The sequence below is a fragment of the Gambusia affinis genome, linkage group LG19 (genome assembly GCF_019740435.1).
Source record: "Gambusia affinis linkage group LG19, SWU_Gaff_1.0, whole genome shotgun sequence".
Classification (NCBI taxonomy): domain Eukaryota; kingdom Metazoa; phylum Chordata; class Actinopteri; order Cyprinodontiformes; family Poeciliidae; genus Gambusia; species Gambusia affinis.
In genome coordinates, this window is record NC_057886.1 from 13,871,532 (window position 1) to 13,897,153 (window position 25,622).

At 38.3% G+C, this 25,622-nt stretch overlaps 2 protein-coding genes across 2 annotated transcripts; both read right to left on the reverse strand.

Annotated features, from left to right (window-relative positions):
• Positions 1-2,553: 2,553 nt before the first annotated feature.
• On the reverse strand, positions 2,554-20,579 carry LOC122821798 (transcription factor MafG-like). Its single transcript, XM_044100018.1, is given in 4 exon segments — positions 2,554-7,984; positions 8,979-9,051; positions 20,068-20,096; positions 20,099-20,579. Coding segments are annotated over 4 exon segments (618 nt in total). The 5' UTR covers positions 20,162-20,579; the 3' UTR covers positions 2,554-7,531.
• A 785-nt stretch (positions 20,580-21,364) lies between these two features.
• pycr1a (pyrroline-5-carboxylate reductase 1a) lies at positions 21,365-25,477 on the reverse strand. Its single transcript, XM_044100224.1, has 8 exons — positions 25,371-25,477; positions 25,093-25,164; positions 24,915-24,985; positions 24,039-24,218; positions 23,726-23,947; positions 23,519-23,611; positions 22,475-22,638; positions 21,365-22,224 (listed from the first exon to the last, which is right to left on the reverse strand). Exons 2-8 carry the CDS (start codon positions 25,157-25,159, stop codon positions 22,056-22,058), a joined length of 966 nt encoding a protein of 321 aa, XP_043956159.1. The 5' UTR covers positions 25,160-25,164; positions 25,371-25,477; the 3' UTR covers positions 21,365-22,055.
• Between the last annotated feature and the right edge of the window lie 145 nt (positions 25,478-25,622).

Here is a 25,622-nt window from a genome sequence, read left to right on the forward strand (position 1 = left end):
TCAAATAGAGATGTTTATATACATTGATTTTGTTGTCCATAAGATGCAATGTAACAACTTTTTTGGTTTGTGTCTTTTTTTTTATTTATCAGAAGACCAATTATTTCCCTAACTTTGACCTTCTTGCTGTTTATCCCCGCATGAGGCCACCTATCTTGCAAAAAGCACTAGATACATCATTCAGATAATAAAAAATGCAATGATGCTGCCACCTCCAAGTGTTTTTCCATGAGTGCAGTTCCAACCCAGAAGGTGTCTGTTTATCTTAGACTAGCAGCTTCTCCTTTTCTGCATGACCTTTCAGCCCCTGTTAAATGAGTACTGTTTCTTTTTAACAGGAACTATGAAATTTGAGCATTTTCAGTGCAAATATCTGGTTTCAACTTTATATGTGAGACAGCAGAATTTTTTTTTAGTCTTGCAACTATAGTGTACATTCAAATGGGTCGTTCTTTATGTAAAATAACTTTATTGAGGAAAAAGTAATTTTATTTTGAAGGGGGGAGGAATTATGGATTTATGAGGTGCAAAAAGTCAGTATTGCAGCAGTAGCTTATTATTGTTTTATTTCATTACGTAAATCAATCTTTTTTATTTATTTCTTCGTAAAATATTTATCTTGACATTCTGTGGTATTATCTGCTGCAAATATTCTGTGAGAGCAGGGGTTATGAAATGAAGTGATCAGGATTCACAAGGAAGGACAACAATTTAACAAATGTGAGGTGCTAAGGTCCACGTTAGTGATCAAATTAAATAAAACTGTTGTTTATAAAAGCATATTATAGATATCACAAATAGATTAAAAAGAAAAAAACAATATATGCAATTTTCCCTACTTAACTAACTATTGATTCAATAGCAATACATTGCAAACTATTAGGAAGCCTGTTTATTTCTCTTGAAATTGTGACCTATAAGTCAGCAGAGGTTACTTTATAGGTTTCGAAACACTTTGCCATGAAAATCTCGCCAAATCAGTTAGCCACTTTCACAGCATGCAGATCACTAGTTTGGTCACACACTGCTGTGGGACAGGATTCCATTCCACAACCTGTCCTAAATCAGCTGACGTGGTTGTCTGAGTCACTCTGTCATGTATAAATAGGGTTGCCACTGGCTGCAAGATCCTCTCCTGACATCTTTCTGCATTGAGATTTCCTTGAATAATATTGAGCTTTATTGTACCTGTGAAGATTATGCCTCCCCACACCATCACACAGCCTCCTCCAAAAGCTGCTAGGCATCGGCAGAGGACTTGGCAAGTTTTGGCTGTAACCCACGTACTCAACACTGGCTTAAGGCACAAAAGCATTTTTCTATCAACTCTAGCGCCATATAAGGGAAAAATAAACCGGGTTTCCCTACACTATTGTCCTTACTTATTGAGCTTTGTAGTTTTTTCCAGCAGAGGGAAACCTAACTCCACACAGCCACTTCCTTCCAATCAGTGAACTGAATATCCTGAACTCTTTTGTCTTGTATTTTTCTTTTGCATCCTTTATCAGGGCAGAGGCACGTGATGTGTAGCGCAAACCCTTAACAAATCATAATACTTAAAATCAATAACGTTTTTTATATTTAAGTAGTCTAAATAATTGTTGAAGCTGACAGAAACTTAAATCCAAATGTTAAATAAACCTTTCATAATATGTCTTAACAATGCACAGGCATGTTCTGCAATAAAGGGATCTGCATCATGTCAAAGTTCAGCAGGTCACATGTGGTGAGAGTTTACCCCTGCTGACGGAGATGGCAACATTAATTGTACGGCAGGTTGTGGTCTGAGAACTGGGGCAGGCACCTGCTGCAGAAGTGGGTGAAGATGAAGAATGCTGTCCTACATAGCCCACCAGCTCACCTTAACCCAACCCGCCAAATTAATCAACTCTTCAGAGGCCGTGTGCTCGTCTGGGGCAGCCGTCCAAGGAGAGAGGCAGAGCCTGTTTTAAGGCACAGGTCACACAGACCTGTAGGAGCATTTAGGAGAAGTGAAGAACAATATTGCTCTAAAATCACGCCCAAGCAGCTGGGGTTTGGAGTTGCCCTCAAGGATGAAGCAGTAAGATGTAGCCTGTCTGAAGCCATCTGTCTCTTTGTCTGAGCAGCTTCTCTCATGAGATGTGTTTTGGTTGAAACGCTGCTGAGGAGCCTGATGTTTGATGAGGGGGGTTGGTTCAGGAGCTCCACAGGGAGCTGAGATGACTAACTCACAACTCCTCCTAATCTAGGACAAGCACACCTAGACATCCTTCATGACTCTAATGTTTTACTCGTGTCGGGCCAAAAATATGTCCGCTGAGGTTAGTCAAAGTGGGTCGCCCAGCAGCTTTTTTTGGATCATGCAAAAAAAAAAAAAAAGAAAAAAAAAAGGAAAAAAGAAAAAAAATGTGCCATCTAAATGATCGCTGTTTTCTGAAACCCACCCTGGACGGCGAAAGCCTTCCCAGTCAGTTTATTTTTACAAGTATCAAACTGGGTCAATGACGCTACAGAATAATGCAAAACCTAATTTCAAGAACTTCGAATGACAGCAACGCATAAAGTCCTTTTCCAAAACATTTTATTGGTCTTATAGAAAATAAAGAAAGCTGTATCAACAAACATACAATATATACATCAATAACTTAGACACCTCGGAGAATCACATTTAAATCCACAGCTGATACTGTATAGGAATACATAGTGCTTATCTACAGATTGCAAAAAAGTACAATAATTTAATTTATAAATAGTTACAATTAACTATTGTCTGTTTTCATACAAAGTACTGCAATATTTTATTACAACCCATACAGAAAAATAACAACAGAATATTAACTTTGTATTACTCACTTATATTCCGTTAGAAACACAAACCCACTCCACAGAGCAAGAGAGAAAAAAAATACAACCCTGCACATTCAACCTTTTACAAACTCCACTTTTTAAAAAAAATCCCAACGTCTTGAGGGCTAATAAATTCAACGGCCACACAAGTACTGTTATTATCCTCTCCATATGTTGCTTACAAAGAAAAACAAGCAATGATCAATTATAAAATTACATCTGCAGAATAAATTACAGTGTTGAGATCAATTAGAAAAACGCCGCATAATGAGGACAGAAAATGCTGTGGAGGATGCAACAGAAAATAAGGAGCATAAATGACTGGTGTAGCAGCAGAGGAGGACACACACACACACACACGCACACGCACACATCCACACGCATACATACAAATATATACCAATTAAAACAAAAAACACAAAAACAGATTTTGCATTAGACCCCTGGGACAGATACTATAGTTTCAACCACATCACAAACGTGTGTAATTCCATGATGTCTAAGTCAGATAACGTCAAATTTGGAAATTCAGAATCTGAATAAGGATGGATATTTTATGGATTCCAGGGCTACCACACGGCTTTTAAGTTTGAATTCCTTACAAAAAAGAAAAGGAAAAACAAAACAAAACAAAACAAAACTTGGTTGAGTTTTGACTTCCTGAAATGACGCCAAATTTGTAAGAAAAAGAAATTGAACAGCAGAGTTTAGTTTTGAGTTGTGTTCATAACAAACCTGCCAAGTCCTGACTGACGATGCTGAACAACGTTTGGTGGAGGAGATACGATGGTATGGGGTGGCAGATTTCTCATTGGAAGAAAATGTCAGCAGACTCGGGCTACGACACCTTAAGTTTAGCATCTTGTGTTAAACTTAAGGTTAACACAAGATGCTTATTGGTGGCTTTCCTACACACCAATAAGGTTCCTAAAACAAGTATATTGCCAATATGTCCAGTTCAATAACTGATCACAAGTCAAAAAAAATTTGAAAACGACCAAGAAAGCAGAGAGAGAAGGAGGAAATTAAAACCATCTCTTCAATTGATCATAATGGGCAACTAAAGAGACAGATTTGACAAATTTGGTCAGAGATGTCCTTCAATAGACACAGCTTCATTAATTTGTTTGTACATTTTTACAATTGGTTGGAGTTGAAAACAAATTTTATTAATATTATTATAATTTTGGGGAGGAGTGGTTTTCCAGGCAATTGCTCTAAAACTTTAATAAAAATTGCGATGTGGCAAATCAAACACAAAGGACGCAAGTTAAATCTAAGTTAACTAATTGAGAATTTTATTCAAAAATAAAAAATTTTTTGTTTGTTTTTTTTGATAAAATGATAAAAGTTTGTTTGAAGACAGTGCAGAAACCCTGGAATCCTTTAGGTCAAAAAAGGGGCCAGATGCTTTTACACCTACTCAGGATGCAAAACTTCAGAAAAACGACACACATTTTGCAAAAACATATGCATCTCAAAACAAAGCAGCAAGAACATTTAAACAACAGACTAACAACTCTGACAATATTAATTTAACCTTACACATCTCTCCCACATCTTTCCACTGAGTTGCATATTAAGGGTCACTTTTTTACAACGATCATCAGTACCTACTGCAGCTACATACTATACACCAGTATGCTTGATAAAGAGTCGTCGCCTTCGAGAGGAGATTCAAAGATTGCTTGACAGTGCCACTTGAACACCTTTTAAAGACACTTGACACAAAAAAAAGATCAACTCCACAAGACGGCCACGGTAATAAGGACGCCAACATCGATACTGGGCTATGTCAAGAGTCACAAATATATTTTCCCACAGTTAACCTGTCACCGCGGATAGCTAAGCATGTTGACAGAGAGAGGATAGGACAACGTGCGCGTAGACAGTGTAACCAGCACCCAGATCTCAGACGTGGAGTTTTGCTGAGATGTTTGTTTTGAGAGTGACTGTAGATTAACACCTCAGTGAGGGCGACCCCTGAATGAAGTGTGTTCCGTTAATGACGTTGAACAACTGCGTTCACCTTGAGGTGTACAGCTGCTTCACCGCCGGTTCTCCTTCTACACAACCAGGCGGTGCGACGCTCGGCACGGGGGAAGCGCTGCTGGCAGCTGCTCTTGATTGTAACTACATGTTCATGCCGTCTCTTTCTGCGTGTGCATTGAAGCCCTTTATGACAAGTAAACTAAGTAAAAAACATAAAATAAAGAGGAGAGAAAACAGAGCTGCCATTCATGTTGCCACTTTGCTTCTTATCGAGAACTGTTTGTTTTATTTTTAGCGGCCTGTTTTGTCCTGAGCAAAACAAGCAGGAGCTTAGTGCATACATACAAACCCCTCAGTCGAACCATGCCACCTTTAATCTAAAGACCCACGGGTCAATTTATGGAAGATCTGCCTCTTTATTTGGTGGATTATCCAGATATAGGCTTAGGAAACTGCATATTTTAAATATAATGCATTTATTTCTGCTATCTACAGTTGAAGTTATACATATGCAAGAAGGACAAGAACAGCACATAAATTTTGAGCTTTAAATTGTGCATTTATCCAAGGTAATGCAACAAAAAATACGAGTCGTGGCCTAAAGTTTCAATTTAATGTAGATATTTAAATCTGCACACAGTCAAAACGTGTTTTGTTTAATTGTCCTGTTGGAACACAAAACTGTGAAGATGTTTAAACTATTTTATCCAAATTAATACCCACAGATTACAGAAAAAAAAAATAGTTCAGATATCCAGAAAAAACATAGAAACAACTAAGACTAAAGCTGATCATGAAGTGAAAGATGCTAGGACAGCAGCAGTGTTACTGTTCACAGAGGAACAAGTCTAACATCACTGTGGACTGAAATGTAAAGATTGAGCTATTTGGCCACAATAACGAGTCCAAGAAGTTAAGCTGAGGAAAGAAATCAAAGCAATTTAGATTAACGCAATGATTTCTACAAAAGATAGTTGCAAAATACTCAGTCAGAATGATGCAAGTCTGCTGGTAGCTACAAAACGTATTTGGTTTGTCGGCACCTTGCTTAGGAAAATCTAATTAAATAGTATTTGGGGTGCACACAAATTTGTCCACTCAATTTTTAGTTTTAAAAAATATAAAAGTCGTATGTTACATTGCGAGTTTACCCCAGAGGAAGGAAAATTATCTCTAATAATCTGAAAAAAACATACATTAAAAGACTCCAATTAATGTCCTTCATGTCAATAAGTGTATGTAAACTTCTGAGAGGAACTGTAGTTAGCATCAAGTAAGTAACTGGAAAACTAATGAAATCTTCCCAACAATAAAGTTCTTTATTTTCAGGTCACAGAAGATATATTTTGAAGGTATCCAACATCAGGTGCAGCATATTTTTAGCTTAAGCTTAATTTAAATTCACAGACTATTTCATTGATATCTGCCTTACACTGCTCGCTGACGTAAACTCTTGATGACAATATGATTGGTAACTAACACCGAGAAAGCAGAGGATATCACAGATGCCAATACGCACACAAACAACTGACCTTGTTCACACCACCTAGTTTAGCTCTACAGAGTAGGTTTTTTTTTTTTTTTTAAATAGCACAGCGTTGACATCTATACAGTGAACAACACCGCCAACTTGCCACTTATACGTCACATTACGCGCTACCCCACTGTACGCGCCTAGTCACTAGAAAAAAGCTATCAGACTTCAATAATAAGCCACTTTCGGTACAATTGCAAAAGAGATGTCACAGGATTTTTTTCTTTTTTTATGAGTTTTCTTTTTCTGTATTTCTATAAACAATGGAGATTGATCTACCAAGTAATAAAAACCAAGAACTCAATGATAGACAAAGTTTTCTACACTTTAACAATTCAAACAGTAAAGCTCGTGTAAAGACGTTCTTTTGGAAACATTTGACGGACATGTTAAGAAGTAATTACAAAAAAAATGTAATATATATATATATAGAGAGAGAGAAATATCTTTTAAAGAAAATGACGTATTTTCTCTATGACCAAAATGAGTGTCCTCACAAATCGTGAGAGTATCACTGTATCAACATTCAGGTTTTCGGATATTGTAGCGGAATCTTGTCATACTGGAATGGCACTCAGCTCTGGAACGATATCGCTAAGATAAATACGCAAGATCTCTTTTTTTTTTTTCTTTCTTCCATGTGTGTTTTCAGTGCATACATATATTATTGCATCTACCAGTCATGTCGAAAATGACAACTTCACTGAAGCCTTTCACGGATGCATAAACGGAAACGAACGCCAAGTTTGTCAGCATTGTTTTATGCCTATATCACTGAGAGACACCTAACACCAAAACAAAACAAACTGAAATATCACAAGGTGGACTTAAATTGCTAGTTTTGGGTTAGTTGTTTTGAAGACTTCTGTAGCATTAAGACCAAGAAAGCGACTTTCATTATTGATCCTTATTCAAGTCAGTGCAGAATAACAAGCAAGAGGGCCTTGAATTGTTTGATTTGATTGAGTCAGTATTAAGAAATTAGAGATAAATAAAGACAAACAATATCATCTTATATTAAGGAAAATGGACGACTGCTGAGTTGCATTGCTCAGAGTGAATCAAGAAGCATTTTATGACTGTTAAAATGAAACAAAAACCACAGAAGACCCTGGACCATGTTAAAATGCACTGACTAGTTCAGAAGTGAAAATCATCCCTCTGCCTGTTCTGCTACTACGACCTGGCCTCCGTTTTGGATTTGACGATGGTGATGACGCTGGTGGCAGCTACTTTACCAGGGATGAGGGGCCCTATCACAGAGGCCATGGGTCCCCTTCCTGTAGTGACAGGGCTGCGTGCCACAGTCCTGGCAAAGCTCTGGAGGGCTTCATACTTTGAGCGAAGAGCATCCAGCTCCACCTTCATGCTTGCATTCTCTGTTGCCAGCTTGTCCACTTCCTGTTGCAGCTGGGCTTTTTGCTTTTCCAGCTCCTCCTTCTGGGTGACCCGCTTCACCCGGCAGCTAGCAGCATAGCCACGGTTCTTCAGGGTGCGTCGCCTCTGCTTTAGCTGCAGGATCTCTTCTTTAGAGAGCCCCCGTAAATGCTGGTTTAGTTCGCGCACCGACATGGTGACCAGCTCATCGTCCGTTAGACTGGTACCATTTTCCCCAGGCTCCCGCTTCACCTGCAGAGGCAAAGCAATTAGAAATGACCTGACATCAAAACTGGTTTAATAAAGTCATCATAAGAACTCAGGGTGGGCAACGTAACAATATTAGATCATGGAGGGTGGGCAATTATTTTTCTCCATTTTTACCAAAAGGCCACATAAGCAATTGTGACTGTTATCAACGATCAGGTCATTAGCTGAACATAACTTTTCCAAGTACATATTTGATAATAAACAGAAAATATACATTTTATCACCTTCTGGCAACAGTAGACATTGCAACTGAACAATAAAATGTGACCCACCATCCTGAGAACTGAAACGTTATACTTGTAACCCTTGGGAGTCCCTTCATTTGTGCTCCACCTGTGTCCGTTGGACACAAAAAAATACTATTTTAAAGTTTGACAGAAATTTTTTACAGTGAGCATGTATCAACATATTTTTTGCAAAAAAGTGTTAAATTATTTAATTCAGTCTTCATTATGCATGAGAAATATATAGCAATTTTTTGAAATTTTAGCCCTTATCCAGGTTCAGCCCTCCTTTGAAATACTCATTTCAGAGAAAATAAGAGAAGCTATTAGATTCTTTCCCCATCCCCTAAATGCAAACAGTAGTTAGTGAAGTGTAATCCAAACCTGGTCATTTTAAAATTGATAGCAACCTTAACTGATAATTTTATTGTATTTGTGCCTTATTTATAAAAATTGATGGGCTTCTAGTACATAGAAAAAAATATAAATTCTTAGTGGAAAATAAAACATCAAATTTAAACATCAGAGAATGATAGAAGAAAAAAAAATCCAATTACAGTGATGGTTAATTGAAAAGTACATTTTGAACACGTCACTGCAAAAATCCAAAAAGGACACAAATTAATCTATTTAGCTAAAAGGCACTACGTTTTAAAATGGAAAACAATAAAAATAAATAAATAAATAAATTCCAACACACACAAAAAAAAATTACAAATTAGGAACAATTCTAATAGGACATTTTTATTTACCTTTAAGGCCTTGTTTCCTTTGTTTATGGTATTCATGCCACAAGAGAGGCCTCCACCTGTACTGCTGGTTGTTCTGTGAAAAGTCATAATCATAAAAAAAATATTGCTGTCAAAAGAACGAATTAATTTCAGTGCAGAATATTATATTTCTGGCAAATAGGCTCCAGCCTGACTTTGACCCAAAAATATAAAGTAGGTCAAGGACTTCAGACATCCTTCTCAGTGAAACCAAGAGTGTTGAATGAGAACTCTTTATGCATCTGTCAGAACAAACAAATAATTTGACGCCATGTCTGCCTCAAACGTAAATCAGGTTGATTTTAAACAGGACATGCAATTCAGAGGAAGGTACATAAATCTTCTTGTCTTCTACAAGGATTATTGGGAGCTGAACTTAAGATGCCGATAAACATGTTGGCAGTACTTCACAATATCTAGGAAAACAGAGTTCCTTCTCTCAGGTACACAGGGCAGCGAGCTACCCAGTCTAGACAGTCGCACCTGTCTTGGAATCAGCTCGGCTATAATCCCACAAATCAATAAAGGGGACGTAACTAGTGCAGAGCCCAGAATAACCAGGCTGCAATGCAGTTTAATTTTTGTTGTGTCAGTACAGAGGGAACACCCAGGGAAGCTTTGTGAGTGAGAAATGTAACCCAGGGGTGTAAAGATAGAAGGTCGAACGCTGTCTGTCTGGTGAGCTCCATCATAAGACAAGACACAAAAACGCACACACACACACACACATGCAGAGTTGTGACTCTGTGAGTTTTGCTCTGCATGCAATAAATGCTGTGTCAGCGACACCCACCACAGTCCGCCCACCCAGCACACTGCCTCTGTAAGCTGATTTACACAGCCAGCAGTGTTACTACATAAACAAACACATGCTGGATTTCTTTTTATTTATTTATTTATTTTTTTCAGACAGCATCACACCAAATAAAGTACAAAGAGCTACAGATGCTGTGTGTCATGGTGTGTGCACGCTAAAGTTAGTGTTTTTGGCCTCCAAGCACATTAAGCCAGTCACGTATGATGTGTGGAGAAAGCTCAGTGAGGTAAGACAAGGAAAAAAAACAGATGAGTCGCAGCTCTGAAGTGGACTATAAGAAGGCCAGGAGATTACCATGGCAACAAAAGGGGAGCTACAGGTGGACCGGTCACCTGAGCCAAACAGGGAGAGACAGACTCTTGTTAAAAATGACCTGAATACGACACGACTGCACAGGCGGGGGACATAACATGGGGTCAGATTGTGACTGGAATTTTTTGATGCTTTTCACTCTAAAGATAAAGTCCTCTTAAAAACAGCAGTGTTCCACTGTAATGTGGATGCATCTCACCCCGCCTCAGTGGACTTTTTAAATGTGGTGTTTTCATCCCTGATGGGCTGGCTATGAATAGTCGTCTGATAGTAACACCTACTTTTTACAGGCCTTTGCAGTGACTCATTTCCAGTAAGCATTTGGACCACAGATGCAAAGCATAATGGGATAATGGTCTGTCTGATGATGCACAGATAATGGACAAACAGACAGGAAAGCATGAGGCTAATAGCTGTTAGGATAAGAGCGAGAAAAAAAAAAGACCTACGGCTGCACTGATCAGGCTTTTCACAACCAATACCAATTTCCTCTTTCTTTGAATTTATTTTTTGATAAATAAAACTTTAATAAATTTAATTTCTTCTAATTTTATTACAGTGGCTATTTTGTTCAAAGGATAAGATTATCTTCATTATGCATATTAACACATGTCCCCGCCTTTTTTCTTATTTTTAATAAGACAGGGCAGAACAGTACACAATATAGGTTGATGCATTTATAAACTAAAAGTTGCAGGGGTTATTTGACATGTTTAAGAATGAAATGCAAGGTACTTAATAAATAGCAAAATCAAGTAAAAAAAAAATGGTTGCTAGCAATGTCTTGTAGCTTGGTTTAAAAACTGCTAACATCTTCCACTTTAATGAGATGTTAGAGAAAGTGTTTGAGTGAAGAGGACTTTCTTATAACTTATAAATCACAGTCACACAGTACAGCTCCTCCCCTACCTGTTGCTGCTCAATGCGAGTCAGATGATTTAAAGAAGAGTTTTCTCTCACTTGTAATAAAGAGGAATTTGGTTGTTTGAAAATATTTTTGGTCAGAATTAACAAAATATTTAAGGAAACTAAAAGGCACACCACCCACCACATAAAGTTACACTCTTTAAATTGACGGTTGACAAGTAGGGCTCTGTGTAATACATTTGCTTTCCTCATCTTTCAGATCCTACAAAAAATAACAAAATGGATCATATAAGGTAATCCATAAGAAACAACTCTATGAAGCAGCATACTGAGCAGATGGCACAAATAATTTCACAGTTACTATAGAAAAATTAATTTAGTGATAGAACCATCACAAAATTTAGCAATTCTGTTCATATTTTTCCACATATAAATAATATTGTATATAAAATACAAGCATGAAAAAGGATTTTAAAAATAGTTATAACACGTTACAAGTTTGCAGTGACAGAAAGTGCAAGGTAACTACCTCTGCCTGATAAAATATTCTAATAAACACTATTATAACTGTGATAACAAATCTACATTTTAAGTAGGAGTGAATATCATTTTCTGAGTTACTTTTTGATTGTGATGTAAACAACACAACATATTGTGTTTTATTATTTTTTTTTAATCCAAGGTTATAAAGTGGGAAAATCATGCAACCGTGCCTATTAAAGATACACGTTCTGTCACACAGCTGTGCGAAGGCATGGCTTGGCATTCTGAAAGCTCACCATATGACACCAAGGAAAGATTGTGTCCAGGCTGCAAGCCTCCAGCACAGGCTGCTGCCAACAGACGGCTAGCTATGACAGGGCATGGCAGAACAACACAGACAAGGTCCAATGCACAGCTGCTCCCTTCCACTGCCGGGCATGTCATACCTCACAGAGACAAAGAGGCATCCACACAAATAGAGAAGCCAGGGAGAGGAAAACACACCTACAATTTTCTGCAGAAATGACAAGGGGATGTCAGAGGTGCTCCAGTGAGTTATTTGATAGCGACAGCATGGCTTTAAGTTCAATAATTCAAACAAAAACAAAAAAGTCCTGCAGCATATTGCCTCACATTAAAAATTCCAGGCCTTTAGTGAGCATCTCGCCATCGGAGCAGTAAGTGAGATCTGCAGCTCGGAGAGCAGGGGGCATTGCAGGTGGGGACGTAGACGTCTTTTGTGGACGCTTGCTGAATTTTTATGAATCGCCTGGAAGAACGCTGACAAATCAGGGCTGATTGCTTGTGGAGGAGAGACATCACACCCACAGGAAATAGAAAAATGCTGAGTGTGGTCACCCACAGAAAAGGAATGGTGAGAGACAGACAGAGAGCGAGAGAGAGAGAGAGAGAGAAAAAGAGAGGACGAGATGAAAAGAAAGAGAGACGAAAAAGCCTTGTGTGAAATGCGTGGTCGGCACATTTAGAGGTGCCTGAGTAGAGCAAGTTGAGTTAAAAAAAAAATACTGATCTCAGCAAGGACCAAAACCAAGGTGCCAATTAGAAGTTGTGAAGTTGAGCCAACACGATAAGAGCAGGCCAGTCGGCCATCAGAAGCAGTGTCTGTTCATCCAAATCTACAAAGGTAAGCTCAGGTTCATATTCAAGAATGATAAAAAATAAATAGAAAAATCTGCTCTTATAAAGGCTGATGTAACATGATAGATTTGGCTGTAAGCCAGCGGCCTGCCTTAAAGATCTCGTTACAGGATTTCTCCAGGGGGATGCCAAGGATGAACACCATTAGCTGGGGGACTTTTTGTTGATGGGGATCCAGAGCCAAGGCTCCCGTGCACTGTGTCCCGATGGTGAATATTTATCACTGTCGTTTACAGCCTGAAATGGGAGGGGGATGGTGGCGGGGTGTACCAGGGGTTTGGAAGCAGAATAGAGATACTCAAGAGGTGATTCTTCAAGGATACATCCAAGGCCCTTCTATCAACAACTGTCTCAAAATGGCGGCAGGCTGGTGGGGGCTGGGCGTAGGTTATATTTCTGGGGACTGGAGGTGGCACGCATGGTGGTTCGGGGCTGCAGGGAGAGCCATCTCCACTTGACAGCAGTGTAACAAGATTATCAGGGCCATAAGAGCAAACAAAACCCCCTGAAACCTGCCTCAGAATCCAGATTACGACAGCGCCTGCTGCCTGAATACTAAACAAAGCTGGGAAGGACTAACAGGACGCAAGATTTGCTCCACCAAGGTAGTGGATTTTTCACATTGCCTAATACAAAAGGTATTTGCAAAGAGACAGAAAACTAAAACCACACAAGTGAATACATATAAAAAAAATGCCATGATCAATTCTTGCAAAGCAGCTTCTAAACACTTGGTTCCGGCAGCTTGAAAATAATTTAAATAAAACTAGACAGTGGAGATGCACAAGGAGAAAAGTTATAAAACTGTACAGCTTAAAAACATTGGAATGTTTTTATTAAAATTGATGCCACTGTTTAAAAGAGCAACTAAGCAGGTGCCAGAGAAAGTGCTGACAGGAAGTCTATTTCTCTTCAAAGAACCAGCTCTGTGTGTTGTATCATCAAAAGCTGTTTGATTATGTTATATATTTATTCTCAAAATGTACATACAGTGAGTTTATTTCTCACTCTAGAAAGGTAGGCACAAATATTGTCATTCATTGTCAGCCAACAGAATAAAGCCAGAACCCTCAAAATAAAATGTATTTGATTATTTAAATAAATGTAAAAATCAGTTGTGCATAAAGAACAAATAAAATTGTATATATATTTTCAACTACCAATGCTTGGACAAGATCTATTTTTGTTTTTTACTGTTGAATCAGCTCAATGTAAACAAATCAATATTTTCATCTTTTTGTCATTCCAAATCAAACCCCGTAAAGACAACTGTTGATTTGAAGTCAATAATTTCACTGCTTATCAAGCTTTCTACTTTGTTTTTATTAACATAAAAAAAGGTTAATGTTGATTACCTAAATTACATTAACAGGCAAGCAAAGAAAATTAAAAAAGCTATACCATCTCGACTTCATTTGCCGTCATATTCGATTGTTCCTACAGAGTTGAGATGATTTAATGTAATCAGCCAGCATTTTGAAGCCGTGCGCCACAAGCACCCCAGCTCAAGAACTCATCGCGCCTGAACAGACGCCCTACTTTCAACACCTCCCTTCTAATTCAGATTCAAAAAGATCACCCAGAAACTCAGATCTAATCATTTCTCCTGTCAGCTGAGCTAAGTCAATTATCAAGCAAGCTGCATGTGTCGGGAGGCATTTAACTGCAAATTAAAAATCAGACTCCTCTGATCGCTCTGGAGGAGAGATACGGGCTGAGTGGTGCAAACTTAAGGATGGAGAAACTGTGTACGAGTGCATCTGAGCAACAGTAAGGTACGATGGGAAGAGAGGTGGGAAGCCATTAACTACCAAGTATTCAGAAAGTGAAATAAGACTAACAAAAACAGCAAGGAGGGGAATCATTCAGTAGCTTTCAGAGTGGAAATGTGATCTGCTTGTAGTAAAAGGGAAATACTCATCTATGTTCTTTTGTACAGCAAAGGCTCTAAAAATAAAACTAATCAAATGTTAATGTGATTTCTGTTATTGACATAACATCTCAAAACGAAGGGCCAGTGGACGGCTTGTCAAACATTTTACTAGATTATTTGCCAGTCTCTGCTGAATTGTTTGATATAACTGCAGTACTGCTATACAGTAACAAACATTAAACGGACAACTGCTACAAATGATGACAATAATATGACCGTGTAATTATTGTGACAGGCATTAGAGTGGCTGCCAGTTTAGATCCTCTGTAAACAGCACTGATTTGAACTCCAGCAGAGAAAGGAAACTCAGCCGACGATTTAGTTTTTTTTTTAATTATTATTTTTATTATCGAGCTCTTCTTAAAAGGTTTTATGTCCCCACAGCCTACAAATACACAAGTACCGACACCTTCACCTGTTGCCTCTTCATCCTAATGCCTGCAAAAACATAGGCAACTAACTTTGATAGCTTACATGTTAATAAGTTGAACTAATATACTGTAGACTTTGTGTAAAACTGGTCGAAAAATATTAGGTTGATGTCCAAAAATAAAATAAAAATGTACAAATAAAAAAAACCTATTTAAAATCAGTTTTAAAAAGTTAAGCCAGTCATACCTGATTATATATTTCAACATTCAATGCTTTCAGATCAAATGCACAGAAAACATCAAATTTCCAGAATTATTTCAATTCACTTTTTTTTTAAGCAAGTAAATTGAAATGTATGCCGTTTAGTGTGTTGTTTGGGTCATTTATAATCAGGTTTTAATATTAATTCAAATAAATGTGTAGATATAAATGAGTAGTAAAATATTTAAACTTTGTCTATAAAATATAAAACAAATTCCGTTAAAAAAAAAATGGTTTTGTCCAATTTGTTGCATCTCTTGTGAATCCCATTGTCTTCTATGATTATTTCTCTTTCATATAATTCCAAAAGTTCGATAATTTAGAAAAAAAACATTTAAGCTAAAAAAAAAAGATATTTTCCAGAATTGTAACCGAGTATATCAGGGGTACAGCTCAGGTTGACAGCTTCTGACACAAAGTCAGAGAAGCAAGGCAGACATGGCTTGAACATTTGTGGAGGCAGGTTAGTGGATATATTGGTGAAAAGGTGTTGAATATGAAGCTGCCATAGAAAAGGAGAAGAGAAAAACCACATAAAAAGGTGCATGGGTGTAGTGAAGAAGGATATTCAAAGATTGGTGTGACAGAGGAGTGTGCTGCAGGCGGGTTCAGATGGAAGTGGAGGATGTGTTGTGGCGACCCCTCAACAGTGCAGCTAAAAGAATAAGAATTTGCCAGAATTGTTCCCGTTTTGTGTTTATAATAAGGTAATTTATGTCGATCGGATCACAAAAAAAGAAAAGAAAAACAACAACAAATAAACAAAGAAACTACCACCATCCACGGAATAAAAAAGGAAAAAAAAAAAAAGCATGCAGCACATTATCTCAACTTCTGCATCCAGTTCATGTTGGTTTAAAGTGAAAACATGAATCACTGCCCTCAGGGAAGTTATTGTATTTTTTTTTTTTAAGTCGCTCATAAAATGCGGTTTATTTAAAAGGACTAGTTTGTGCTCTCCGATGTTTTCTAGTCTTACAGAATCTATTTTCAGGCTCTGCCGCCACTATTTACTCTCCGAGCTGCTCCGTCAGTACAAACAGCAGGCTGGGAGAAGAGACTCTGGACCTTCAACTGTATCTGCCTGGAGGACTTGCTTAAACAGGAAGAGAATATATTGTGATACTCTGGCAGAGGAAGTAAAGGTTGAGGGCAACCAACATGGGTATACAGAAAAACCTTGCTGGTTACTGTAGCACTGGCGTTTTTGAGAATATATTGTACTGACCTGACATCGTAACCTTTTGAGGCACAAATGCAGACCAGATTTATTAGTAACATTTCAATAATGAAAACTTCACAAAATATAAAGGCATAAAGACGAGTCACTTTTTCATATCTTTTTGTCCTATAATTATTTTTATTCAAACTGATTCTGTAGAGCTGAATTTCTACAGAAAAAATACAACAAACACAAGAGATTAGTAACATCTATGTGATTCTCCCTAAGTAAAACCTGATATTGAAATCAATTTATTGAAAACATTCTAAATATCTTACTTTAGGATCATTTTTAAATTTTGAAAACATTTATTTGTTAAACCAAGCATGACCTGCAAAAATGCCCTGTCTTGCATGTTCCTTACTGAATCCTTCAAAAGACGACTGCACATATTTTTAACGCTTCCAACATTAGGGAGCATAATAGGGAGCTAATCAAACATTTAAAGTATAAATATGTTTTCACTTAAGAATTTGGTTACAATCAAGAATGACATGAAAATAAATCATTTATTTTTCTATTCATCAAAACTTACAACCAATAATTTTTAGCTCATAAAAGGGACCCAAAAGCAAGTGGTTCAGTATTTTTATTTATTTATTTATTTTTTTCTTTGGAATATCTGAGTTGATAATTGGTTTCTCTAAATTCTCCCTAGGTGTGAGTGTGTGTGTGAATGGTTGTTTGTCCTGTCTGTCTCTGTGTTGCCCTGCAACAGACTGGCGACCTGTCCAGGGTGAACCCCGCCTCTCGCCTTGAACGTAGCTGGAGATAGGCACCAACCCTCCCGACCCCATTAGGGACAAGAGTGAACAGAAAATGGATGGATGGATATGTTGATGCATATCAAGATATGTTGAGTTGATGCATACATGGGGAAAACCTTGAAATTCCTTCATTACTGTTAGAACATAAAAGATACTCAAAACTGTATTATGTTGATGAGAAAAGGTCTAATTGGTACAAAATTATGCAATCCCAGAACCTACTTAATAGAGCAGTCCCCCAAACACTTTTACAAATAAAATGAAAAAATATACATAATTTAATGTTCCATTTAATAATTCAGTTTTGTGTGAATCTTCACTCTTATTCACAGAAGTATCAGAGATTGAATCGACCAATTATTCGGCTCACTTAAACCTGTTTATTAAATCACAAAATGCATTTGAATTTATAAACTGATCAACCGGCAGTGTGTGCTTTGATTTCTTTTTTGTACTTTTTAATGTTACACTTTATTTTATGCATAAATGAAAACAATCTTACAGTTGGATTTAAAACTATTACCACTCTCAAAGAAGCTGCAGCACGTTTGTGTTTTATGCGTCACAGTCCTTAGGAAAACAGACAAAAAGTAGTCAGTCAAAATTTAAATTGTTAGGTCAGCCCTTAAAAATGTATAATCAGCACTGGCCAGAAAAAGTGTGATAAGTGTAACTCTAAATCCAATGAATACTAGCAGTTTGTAGTTCTCACAATTCTCCAATGTATCTTCACAATGTGGTAGCTTTAAAACAAACTCCTACTATTCTAAACCTTCTCAGAAAGTAAGACATCTACTAGAAACAATCCTGGTTATGTCTTTTTAAGTACCTGAAAGAAAGCAAGGAGACTAACTCTGAGCCTTTCACTGGTTTGTTTTTACAGCATAACAGGGATTTTTTTTAAATCACTTGCTTCCCCATAAGAGTTTAAAGCTGATCTGTTCCATACAGAATTTAGTCAAGATAAAAAATGAAAGGTTAGCCATAAGAAAGACGCACACTTTTGCTCATTACGTTTACTCCACTAAATTCTGAGTAAACAGAGAGCCCTAATGAACACAGCCTGTCTAAGTCAAGCTCCAAGAAATCCATCAAACACACTTTTTCGACTCTATCTGGATGAAAGTATTACTTTGAGGAGTGAAGGGGGGCATATCGCAATGCTTAGCAATCCTAATCCGCAGCACACTTGCAAGAGGTTTCATCACTAACATTCCCTCCCTATTCCAAAAGGAGAGGGCTGAAAAAAAAAAATATTGATCTTTTCCCTTCCTTCCTCCAAGGCATTTCTATTTCCCTGTGCAGCTTAAGCAGCACTTTTGTGGACAAATCCTGCATTTGTGTTCCTTTCTGGAGGCTAATAATTGTCCTGAATAGGCGTAACGACTCCCAAAGCGCAGCTGAGTTGGCTGTACAGTGGTGTTGGTGGCCAGACTGTACCTCTGTGCACAGCTAAGTCTTGCTTCGTGTTTCATCAACCTCACATATCCTCTTCCACCCTCCGCCGCCTGCCCACTACAAGCAACGCCACTGGATATGAGTTGTGCACTCAGTTCACCTCTACAATACCTAGCTTTATTTTATCCTCACCACCTCAATGAAAGAGGAGATAAATCTAAGAGCTCATCTCCGCCATTCTCTGCCTCCGTCCGACGCTTATATGGACCATCATCTTTCCTCGTTACCTGCAGAGAGAGGCAGGGCAATGGGCATTACGCTTTATTGCAAAGCCAAGCTTCTGATGTACGATTGCCCTGTCTGCTAAACACACTTCAATGCGCTCCCCCTCTCTTGCATGAACAGAGATGATGAAATAAGTTGGGATATCTGTGCAAGAATGGGCAACTTCTATGTGTTTTAGCCCTGGCTATGTGTGCTCAACAGTTTCCAAGGTGACTTTTCAAATTGCACAGAGACTATCCATGGATAATTCATTACCTGCAACCCCTCTATAAGCTCTAATAGGCAGCAAATTTCATCATGTCACACTCAGGGAAACAAGAGCAGCTGTCATCCCAAAATTAAAGTAATTAAGAGCTGCAAGACTTTAAAATAAATCATAAGGAAGGTTAATCTTAAAAGATATGATTCACATCATGCCTCATTCAATATTAAAATATAAATCTAAATGTTAATTTTCAGGTGGTGTTTTTCTGTTTTCTTTTTTTTGTAATCATACAACAATTAAATATGACCCAATATTAAAATGGCATTTGATTCAAATATTAAAACCCACAATATCTGCTTATTGTGCAATTTGAAAAATGGTTTTGACATCGCGGTTGACACCTAAGCATTTAGTCTAAATCAGTTTGTTGATGTACATCATGACAGCGCTGCAATAAAAAGCCACATTCTCAGCGGAATGTCGATGAGGCTATTGATAAATTGCCTGATGGGTCATCACTTGATGCTGATGGCTTGAGGAAAGATGAGAGATCAGCAACCAGATCTCCATCCGTCTCCTACTAATAACGACGGGCTCGATGATAATCATCGACACTCATCTGGCGAGGAGACCTTTGTCCGGTGGTGCCATATTTCGGGGTGGATTCTGACTAAGAGAGCGCCTAAATACATCATTGTGATGATTCAGCATGATAAAAATATCGCGCCTCCTAGTTGGGATTTAAAAATGAAACAATATTGATGAGGGACGCAAAACCGACTGGTCTGATTTGACGATCATTTCAAATAGTAGTGAAATGAATTAAGATCACTCCAGGTGAAGCAATTCAATACGAAAAGGATGGTGTGGAAGCTATTTCCTGGAAGATCAAATTCATGCACATACAAAAGCGACATCATCATGCTGCGAGTTCTAGTAATCGCGTTCGCTTCTGACCAAAAAAATGTCACAAAAGGACACAGCAACCAACCTGATCTGGCAACACCGCTGGCTGGCTCGGCTGCCGCTCGTTCCTTCGCACAACGAGGTGATGAAGCAGCAGGTTTGACCAGCGAGAAGCGCATGAGTTGACAAACCCCACAGAGAGGCGCTCAGACACGGTGGAAAGCACACCGGGCGTAATAACACAGAGCAAACTAATTATGGCAAAGGGGAACCTGCACAGGTTACACGCTGGTTACACGCTCCTGACATTCCGCGACTCAACCCCTCGGCGCCCCGCTCGTGTGAAAGTGGCAAACAACTCCCCGCCTACAAAAACAAGCAAGCAAGCAATGCGATGCAAGCAAGCGAGGAAATCCCCGTGCCTCAGTCTGCACATTACAACTGTGGCACCGAGCCATTCTTCGAGGGATGGGAATTGGCCACCAGGTGCGAAACGGATGGCAAATTCCGCTCCACGAGCACTAAAATCTGAATGTTTTCCCCTTTATTCGCATTTTACGAGCGTACAAAAGATTAGCTCTGCATAGTAAGAGCACAACCTCGTCCGCTAAACCACTATACAACGTACCAGGTTTGAACTTTCAAAATAAACCACCTGGTAAAAAGATAAGCACGTGTTTTAAGCGGTCGAGTACATCGGACGCTTTAGTTTGAAAACCGTTTGTGGGAGCTAATATAGTTAGCTTGACGAGCTAACTGCGCTAATACATCTCTGCACACTCAGCACAACAGCGAGTCGCTTCGCTTTCCAGACTCACCTGAATTTAAAACGATGTTGCTCCCTGAAGTCAGAGCTGCCAAACTCCTCTTCTCAAACCGCGGTGAGGAGGAGTGAGCATTACAAATAAATATGTATTTGGTTTTAGCAACAAAAAAAAAGCGATTTCCAGATATCAGCTCGTGCGCTCCTTGTTGATTGCTTTCTTGTACCAAAGCCAGACGTCATCGTGTTTGGTCACGTGTCTCCATTCATGAAAGGTTTATTTTCCTCAAAAGAAAAGCAAACATTTCAATAATAATAATTAAAAAAACCCTTTGCACCTATGGTTGCATTGAACACTGTTTACATTTACTGTACCTAAATAAACAGAGACTACAAATGTACCTTAAATCAATTAGAAAACAGCATGACAGAATTATTATAATTAATGTAATAATTAAAATATTACATTAAAAAAAGTATTTTTCATTGTTTTATCCAATTATAAAGTTAACACAAAATGTTCCCTCTTTTAACGGCTTTTCTGTTGTTTATAAAGGCCATTTTGTAGGTGGTTGAATCGTTTAATATCGCAAGGTATCAAAGTATAGTAAACTGCACATCATGTTGAAATTTTTATTGAAACATTCTCCACCAACTTCACACCCATTACTTGGTTTTGGGCAATCCCAATATATTACATACATTTTGTCATTGTAAAGTGATGAAATGTGAAAAAGTACTGGGGTTATCTATATTTTGGTAAGGCACTGCTAAAACAAGCAGACAAGATAATCTTACTTACATAACAAAATGTTAAAATTCATAAAACATTGTGATAATATAAATGTAAGGACATTTACTTATGGCTTTTTTATTATTCATAGGCAAATGTAAGGACCTAAACAAATGGATGAAAAAAAAGTACCCTTACTTTTTCCCCTTTTTTTTTTTTAGAAAAATAAACCTTCTGCCCTGACATTAAATATATAAAAAGTTAAACATGACAATTTCTGTAGGGCAAAGAAGTCAGTAGCATCAAACCCAAAGGGATTGTCAAGTTTCCACACAATGTCAAACTAAAGGGTTCAACTATATTTTGTCAATTCCAAAAAAAAACAAAATTCCCACAAAAATAATTATTCACATAATTTTCCTTTAATATGGTCCAAACCTATATAAACCTGATTTAATATCACTGTAGAGCAGTGACCACTGCACTACAGTGTTAGATATTATGGGTTCATGTTCGCAAACAGTGGTCAGTGGTTCCTAGACAGTGTATTTACTGAATGAGACATTTCAAAAAAGACTCAGTTTTTCTTGATCCTGGGGTTGGAGTTGTTAAAAATACTGATTCCACGAGCTCTGACACCGACAGCATCTGCAGTGACGCCTGGCTGCTGAAGAACTTTATCCAGAGTTGTTTTCTTTATCGCAGCTGGGGAGATCTTCTCTTGGTCAGCCAAAAACTGAAGCTCCCTTTTAAAAGATACGCATAGAGCATAAGAAACACAAGATATACAGCTTTCATTGCAATATGTAAACAGGTACTTTAAAATTCAGAAAAAGAAGAACATTAAGAAATCCTTAAAATATGTCTGCATAACAGCTCCATTAGCTGTCTGAAGTCCATATTTAGTTTAGAATCAATTTACATTAAAAATGGTTAAGAATTGCATTTTTGTTAGGTGCCAATAAAAAAAAATTCCACTTCACCTGATCAACTTACCTTGTTCTTACACAAGAGGCCTCAACTGCATTTATGAGGAGGCTTCGGAAGCCACCACTCTCCATGACGTGAAGGGCGTGGATTGTGGCGCCCCCTGGTGAGCAAACGTTGTCTTTAAGCTGCCCAGGGTGTTGCTCTGAGTCCAACAACATGCGAGCGGCTCCCTTTAGAGTAGCATAAAGAAGGAAATGATATACAGACCAATGTTTTTTCTGTATCGTTATTCAGCACCTGTGCATCCAGATTCTGTCTGCTGTCAGCCAAGACTGGCTTAATTAATCTCCACTGGAATGAAAAGGTGCCTAAATAAATGCCATGACTGTCTATTGCCTGCAATTTTCAGACAGAAAGTTGGAATTCGTGCTTAAAAATGTCAGTTTTTATAACAAAGAAAGAAGACCAATATATATATATATAGAAATTTAAATACCAAGACTGCAATTAGATTAAGTCTAAAAAACTAATATAGCTAAATCATTCACAAACATGTACAGTAAAGGGCAGTTTACATGAACAAGTGCAAAGTAAAAAATAAGAATTTCGTATTATAGTTTGGAGAATCAATATGCCGAAACCATTTCCTATCTCTTAAGCTTAGATGTGTGAATGCTCAGGCAAAGCAAACCTACAATACATTTCATTGTTATTATAGCCCACAGTGTCTTTCAAGCTGTTCCTACCCTGTTACACATGCATATTCTAGCATCCTAACTAATCCATCAGAGCTCTGGCTCTATGCTTAATACTGCAGTCTTGATGGGAAGTGAACCGCCACAACTTTTTTTAAAGTCTTTTTTCTGGGCTCATCTGTATTTAATGTCAATCATCTCTGACTAGCTTCGCAGTCAATACTAAAGGAATGTATCCCCATAGAATGATGGAGCCACCACCATGCTTCATGGTCTGTTCAGAGTAATGTGCAGTGTAAGTTTTCTACCACATAGCATTTTGCATGTATTGTATTTTACATTTCTGTGTAAAACACCTTCTTCATCTTGGACCAAACTGTGCCATCAACTTTATTGTCAAATATGAGGGTCCTACCAGCAGGGCTTGGGCACCAAGGCGTACCGCCAACCTCCTGGGCAGTCCCATTTTTACTCCACCATCAGCAAGGGCATCCACAGCTAGGAATGCCTGCAAGACAACAATCATACAATTACAGTCATAGAGAAGGGGCAGCTATCCAGAGAGAATCATATAAGTGGTAAGGCAGCATTTTCTAAATGCTGTAAAGCAAAGCAAGCTCACATAGGCGGGTCCACTGCCACTCAGGCCTGTGACGGCATCGATCAGGTCCTCCTCCACCTCAGTGCAGTAGCCAACGCTAGCCATCAGCTGTTCCAAAAGTTTTCCATCCTCCACCTGTGCATGTGTACCTGTTGCGTAGACAGTGGCCCCTTCACGCACCACCACTGGAGTGTTGGTCATGCAGCGCATCACCTTTGGAGAAGTACGATACTGCTGCAGTTTCTGTGAAGTGATAACAACAAAATCTTCAAGGACCTGTTCTCTTAATCACATAACATGTGAAGAAGAAATAAATGCAATGGCTAAGACTTGCCTTCTCTATGGAGCTGATAGTCACACCTGCAGCACAGGACACGATAAGGTGACGGTCTTCAATATCTGGCCCAATCTCATCAAGAACAAAGGGGATGATGTGGGGCTTCACAGCCAGGAAGAGGACATCACTTCTGTTGACCGTCTCCTTGTTGCTGGTGGTAAAGGTCACACCCATTTTCTATAAATACAGAAGTTGTATACAAATTAGTTCAATGCAAATAAAGAACTATAAAGTTCTGACAAAAACTTTACATGCACTCAACAGTGGCTTGAATATCCCATTAACCCAGGGCTTTTATTAAAGAATTTGAACCTTTATTTTTTTCCAAGAATGGATTGATGAGTTCTATAAATATTCAAAACAAGAGATGGATGAGATTAAGTCATATTTTGTGTGATCCACACAGGTTCATATATATATATATATAGTCTTAAATATTGCAAAATATAGCACATAAGGGGTGAAATCTTCTGAACAAAGAAGAACAGAATCTGGCTGTTATAACTGGACCCAAATACACATAACTGGTTTTAGAATGTACATTGAGCTTCTAGAACAACCAAATCAAGTGAAAATAGTGCCAACAGCGTCCAAAACCAGTTTCTGTGCTTGTCGGTTAAAACAGCAATGTCATTTTAATAGTAAGATTAGTCACATCGTCCTATCAAAGCCAGCCAGAACTTTTCCAGAGCCTGGTTGAAGGCTAAACTATGGTTGATTCTGGAAGTTTTAAACTGGAGGTTTTGGTGGAGGTCTATGTATATATTTAATCCTGAAAATCTTTTGAATATACAGAACTGTTCAAAACCAAAACCAAAATTAATAGGCTGTGACATTCATGGACATGACAAATGTATGTACATATGCACCCACCCGCAGCTGCTGCACTGTGGGAAGTTCAGTGTCTGGAGAGCTCGCTGTGATTCTGTGGGTGGCAATCACGCCTTGGAGGGAGAAAATGTCCAGAAACCACTTCAGTGTATGATTGCAATCTTCACATCTCAAAAATACAAGTCAAAACCTATTAAAACACAAATGAAAAAATATTTACCTGCAACCGAGAAGCCTCTCACTAAAGCCTGCGCCAGCTGGCCAGCTCCTATAAATCCGACACTCATTATGCCTGAAAATAGAATAAATTGAATATTGCATCATACAGTATGTTTGTTATTTGTTTCGCCTGTTTTTCATCACTTCCACGAGTACGTTTCTTCCTGAGTACGTAGGGAACAAACCCTTACTTCCTTGTTATCCGAACGCATCACGACACATAATGTATAAAATCATATTTTTGACAAATCGCATCTTTAAAGCAAAACATAGACTTACAAATTAGGAAGATTCTTCGGATTAGCAATGTAGCTACAAAATGTTATGATTCCACAGTCAACGTGTTTAGCTTCCTCTCCCTGTAAAAATACCAGGCATTGGCAGATGTAATCAGCCAATGAGTGTGTACCTTTGGGTATACGTAAATCGTGTAACCAATCAACAAACCTAATGGGCGGGACGTGGAAAGCTGAAGAGCCAGTTGTGTCGGTCTGTACCACACATCAGATCCCTTGACCCAGTTATTGAAGA

Bases quoted from the DNA above. Each gene is read 5' to 3' on its own strand.
- pycr1a (XM_044100224.1), bottom strand. From the start codon at position 25,159: ATGAGTGTCGGATTTATAGGAGCTGGCCAGCTGGCGCAGGCTTTAGTG. The intron at 24,219-24,914 runs GTGGGTGCATAT...CTGTATTTATAG, and splicing joins CCACAGTGCAGCAGCTGCGG to AAAATGGGTGTGACCTTTAC. The intron at 22,639-23,518 runs GTAGGACCCTCA...GCTACTCTAAAG, and splicing joins TTGGTGCCCAAGCCCTGCTG to GGAGCCGCTCGCATGTTGTT.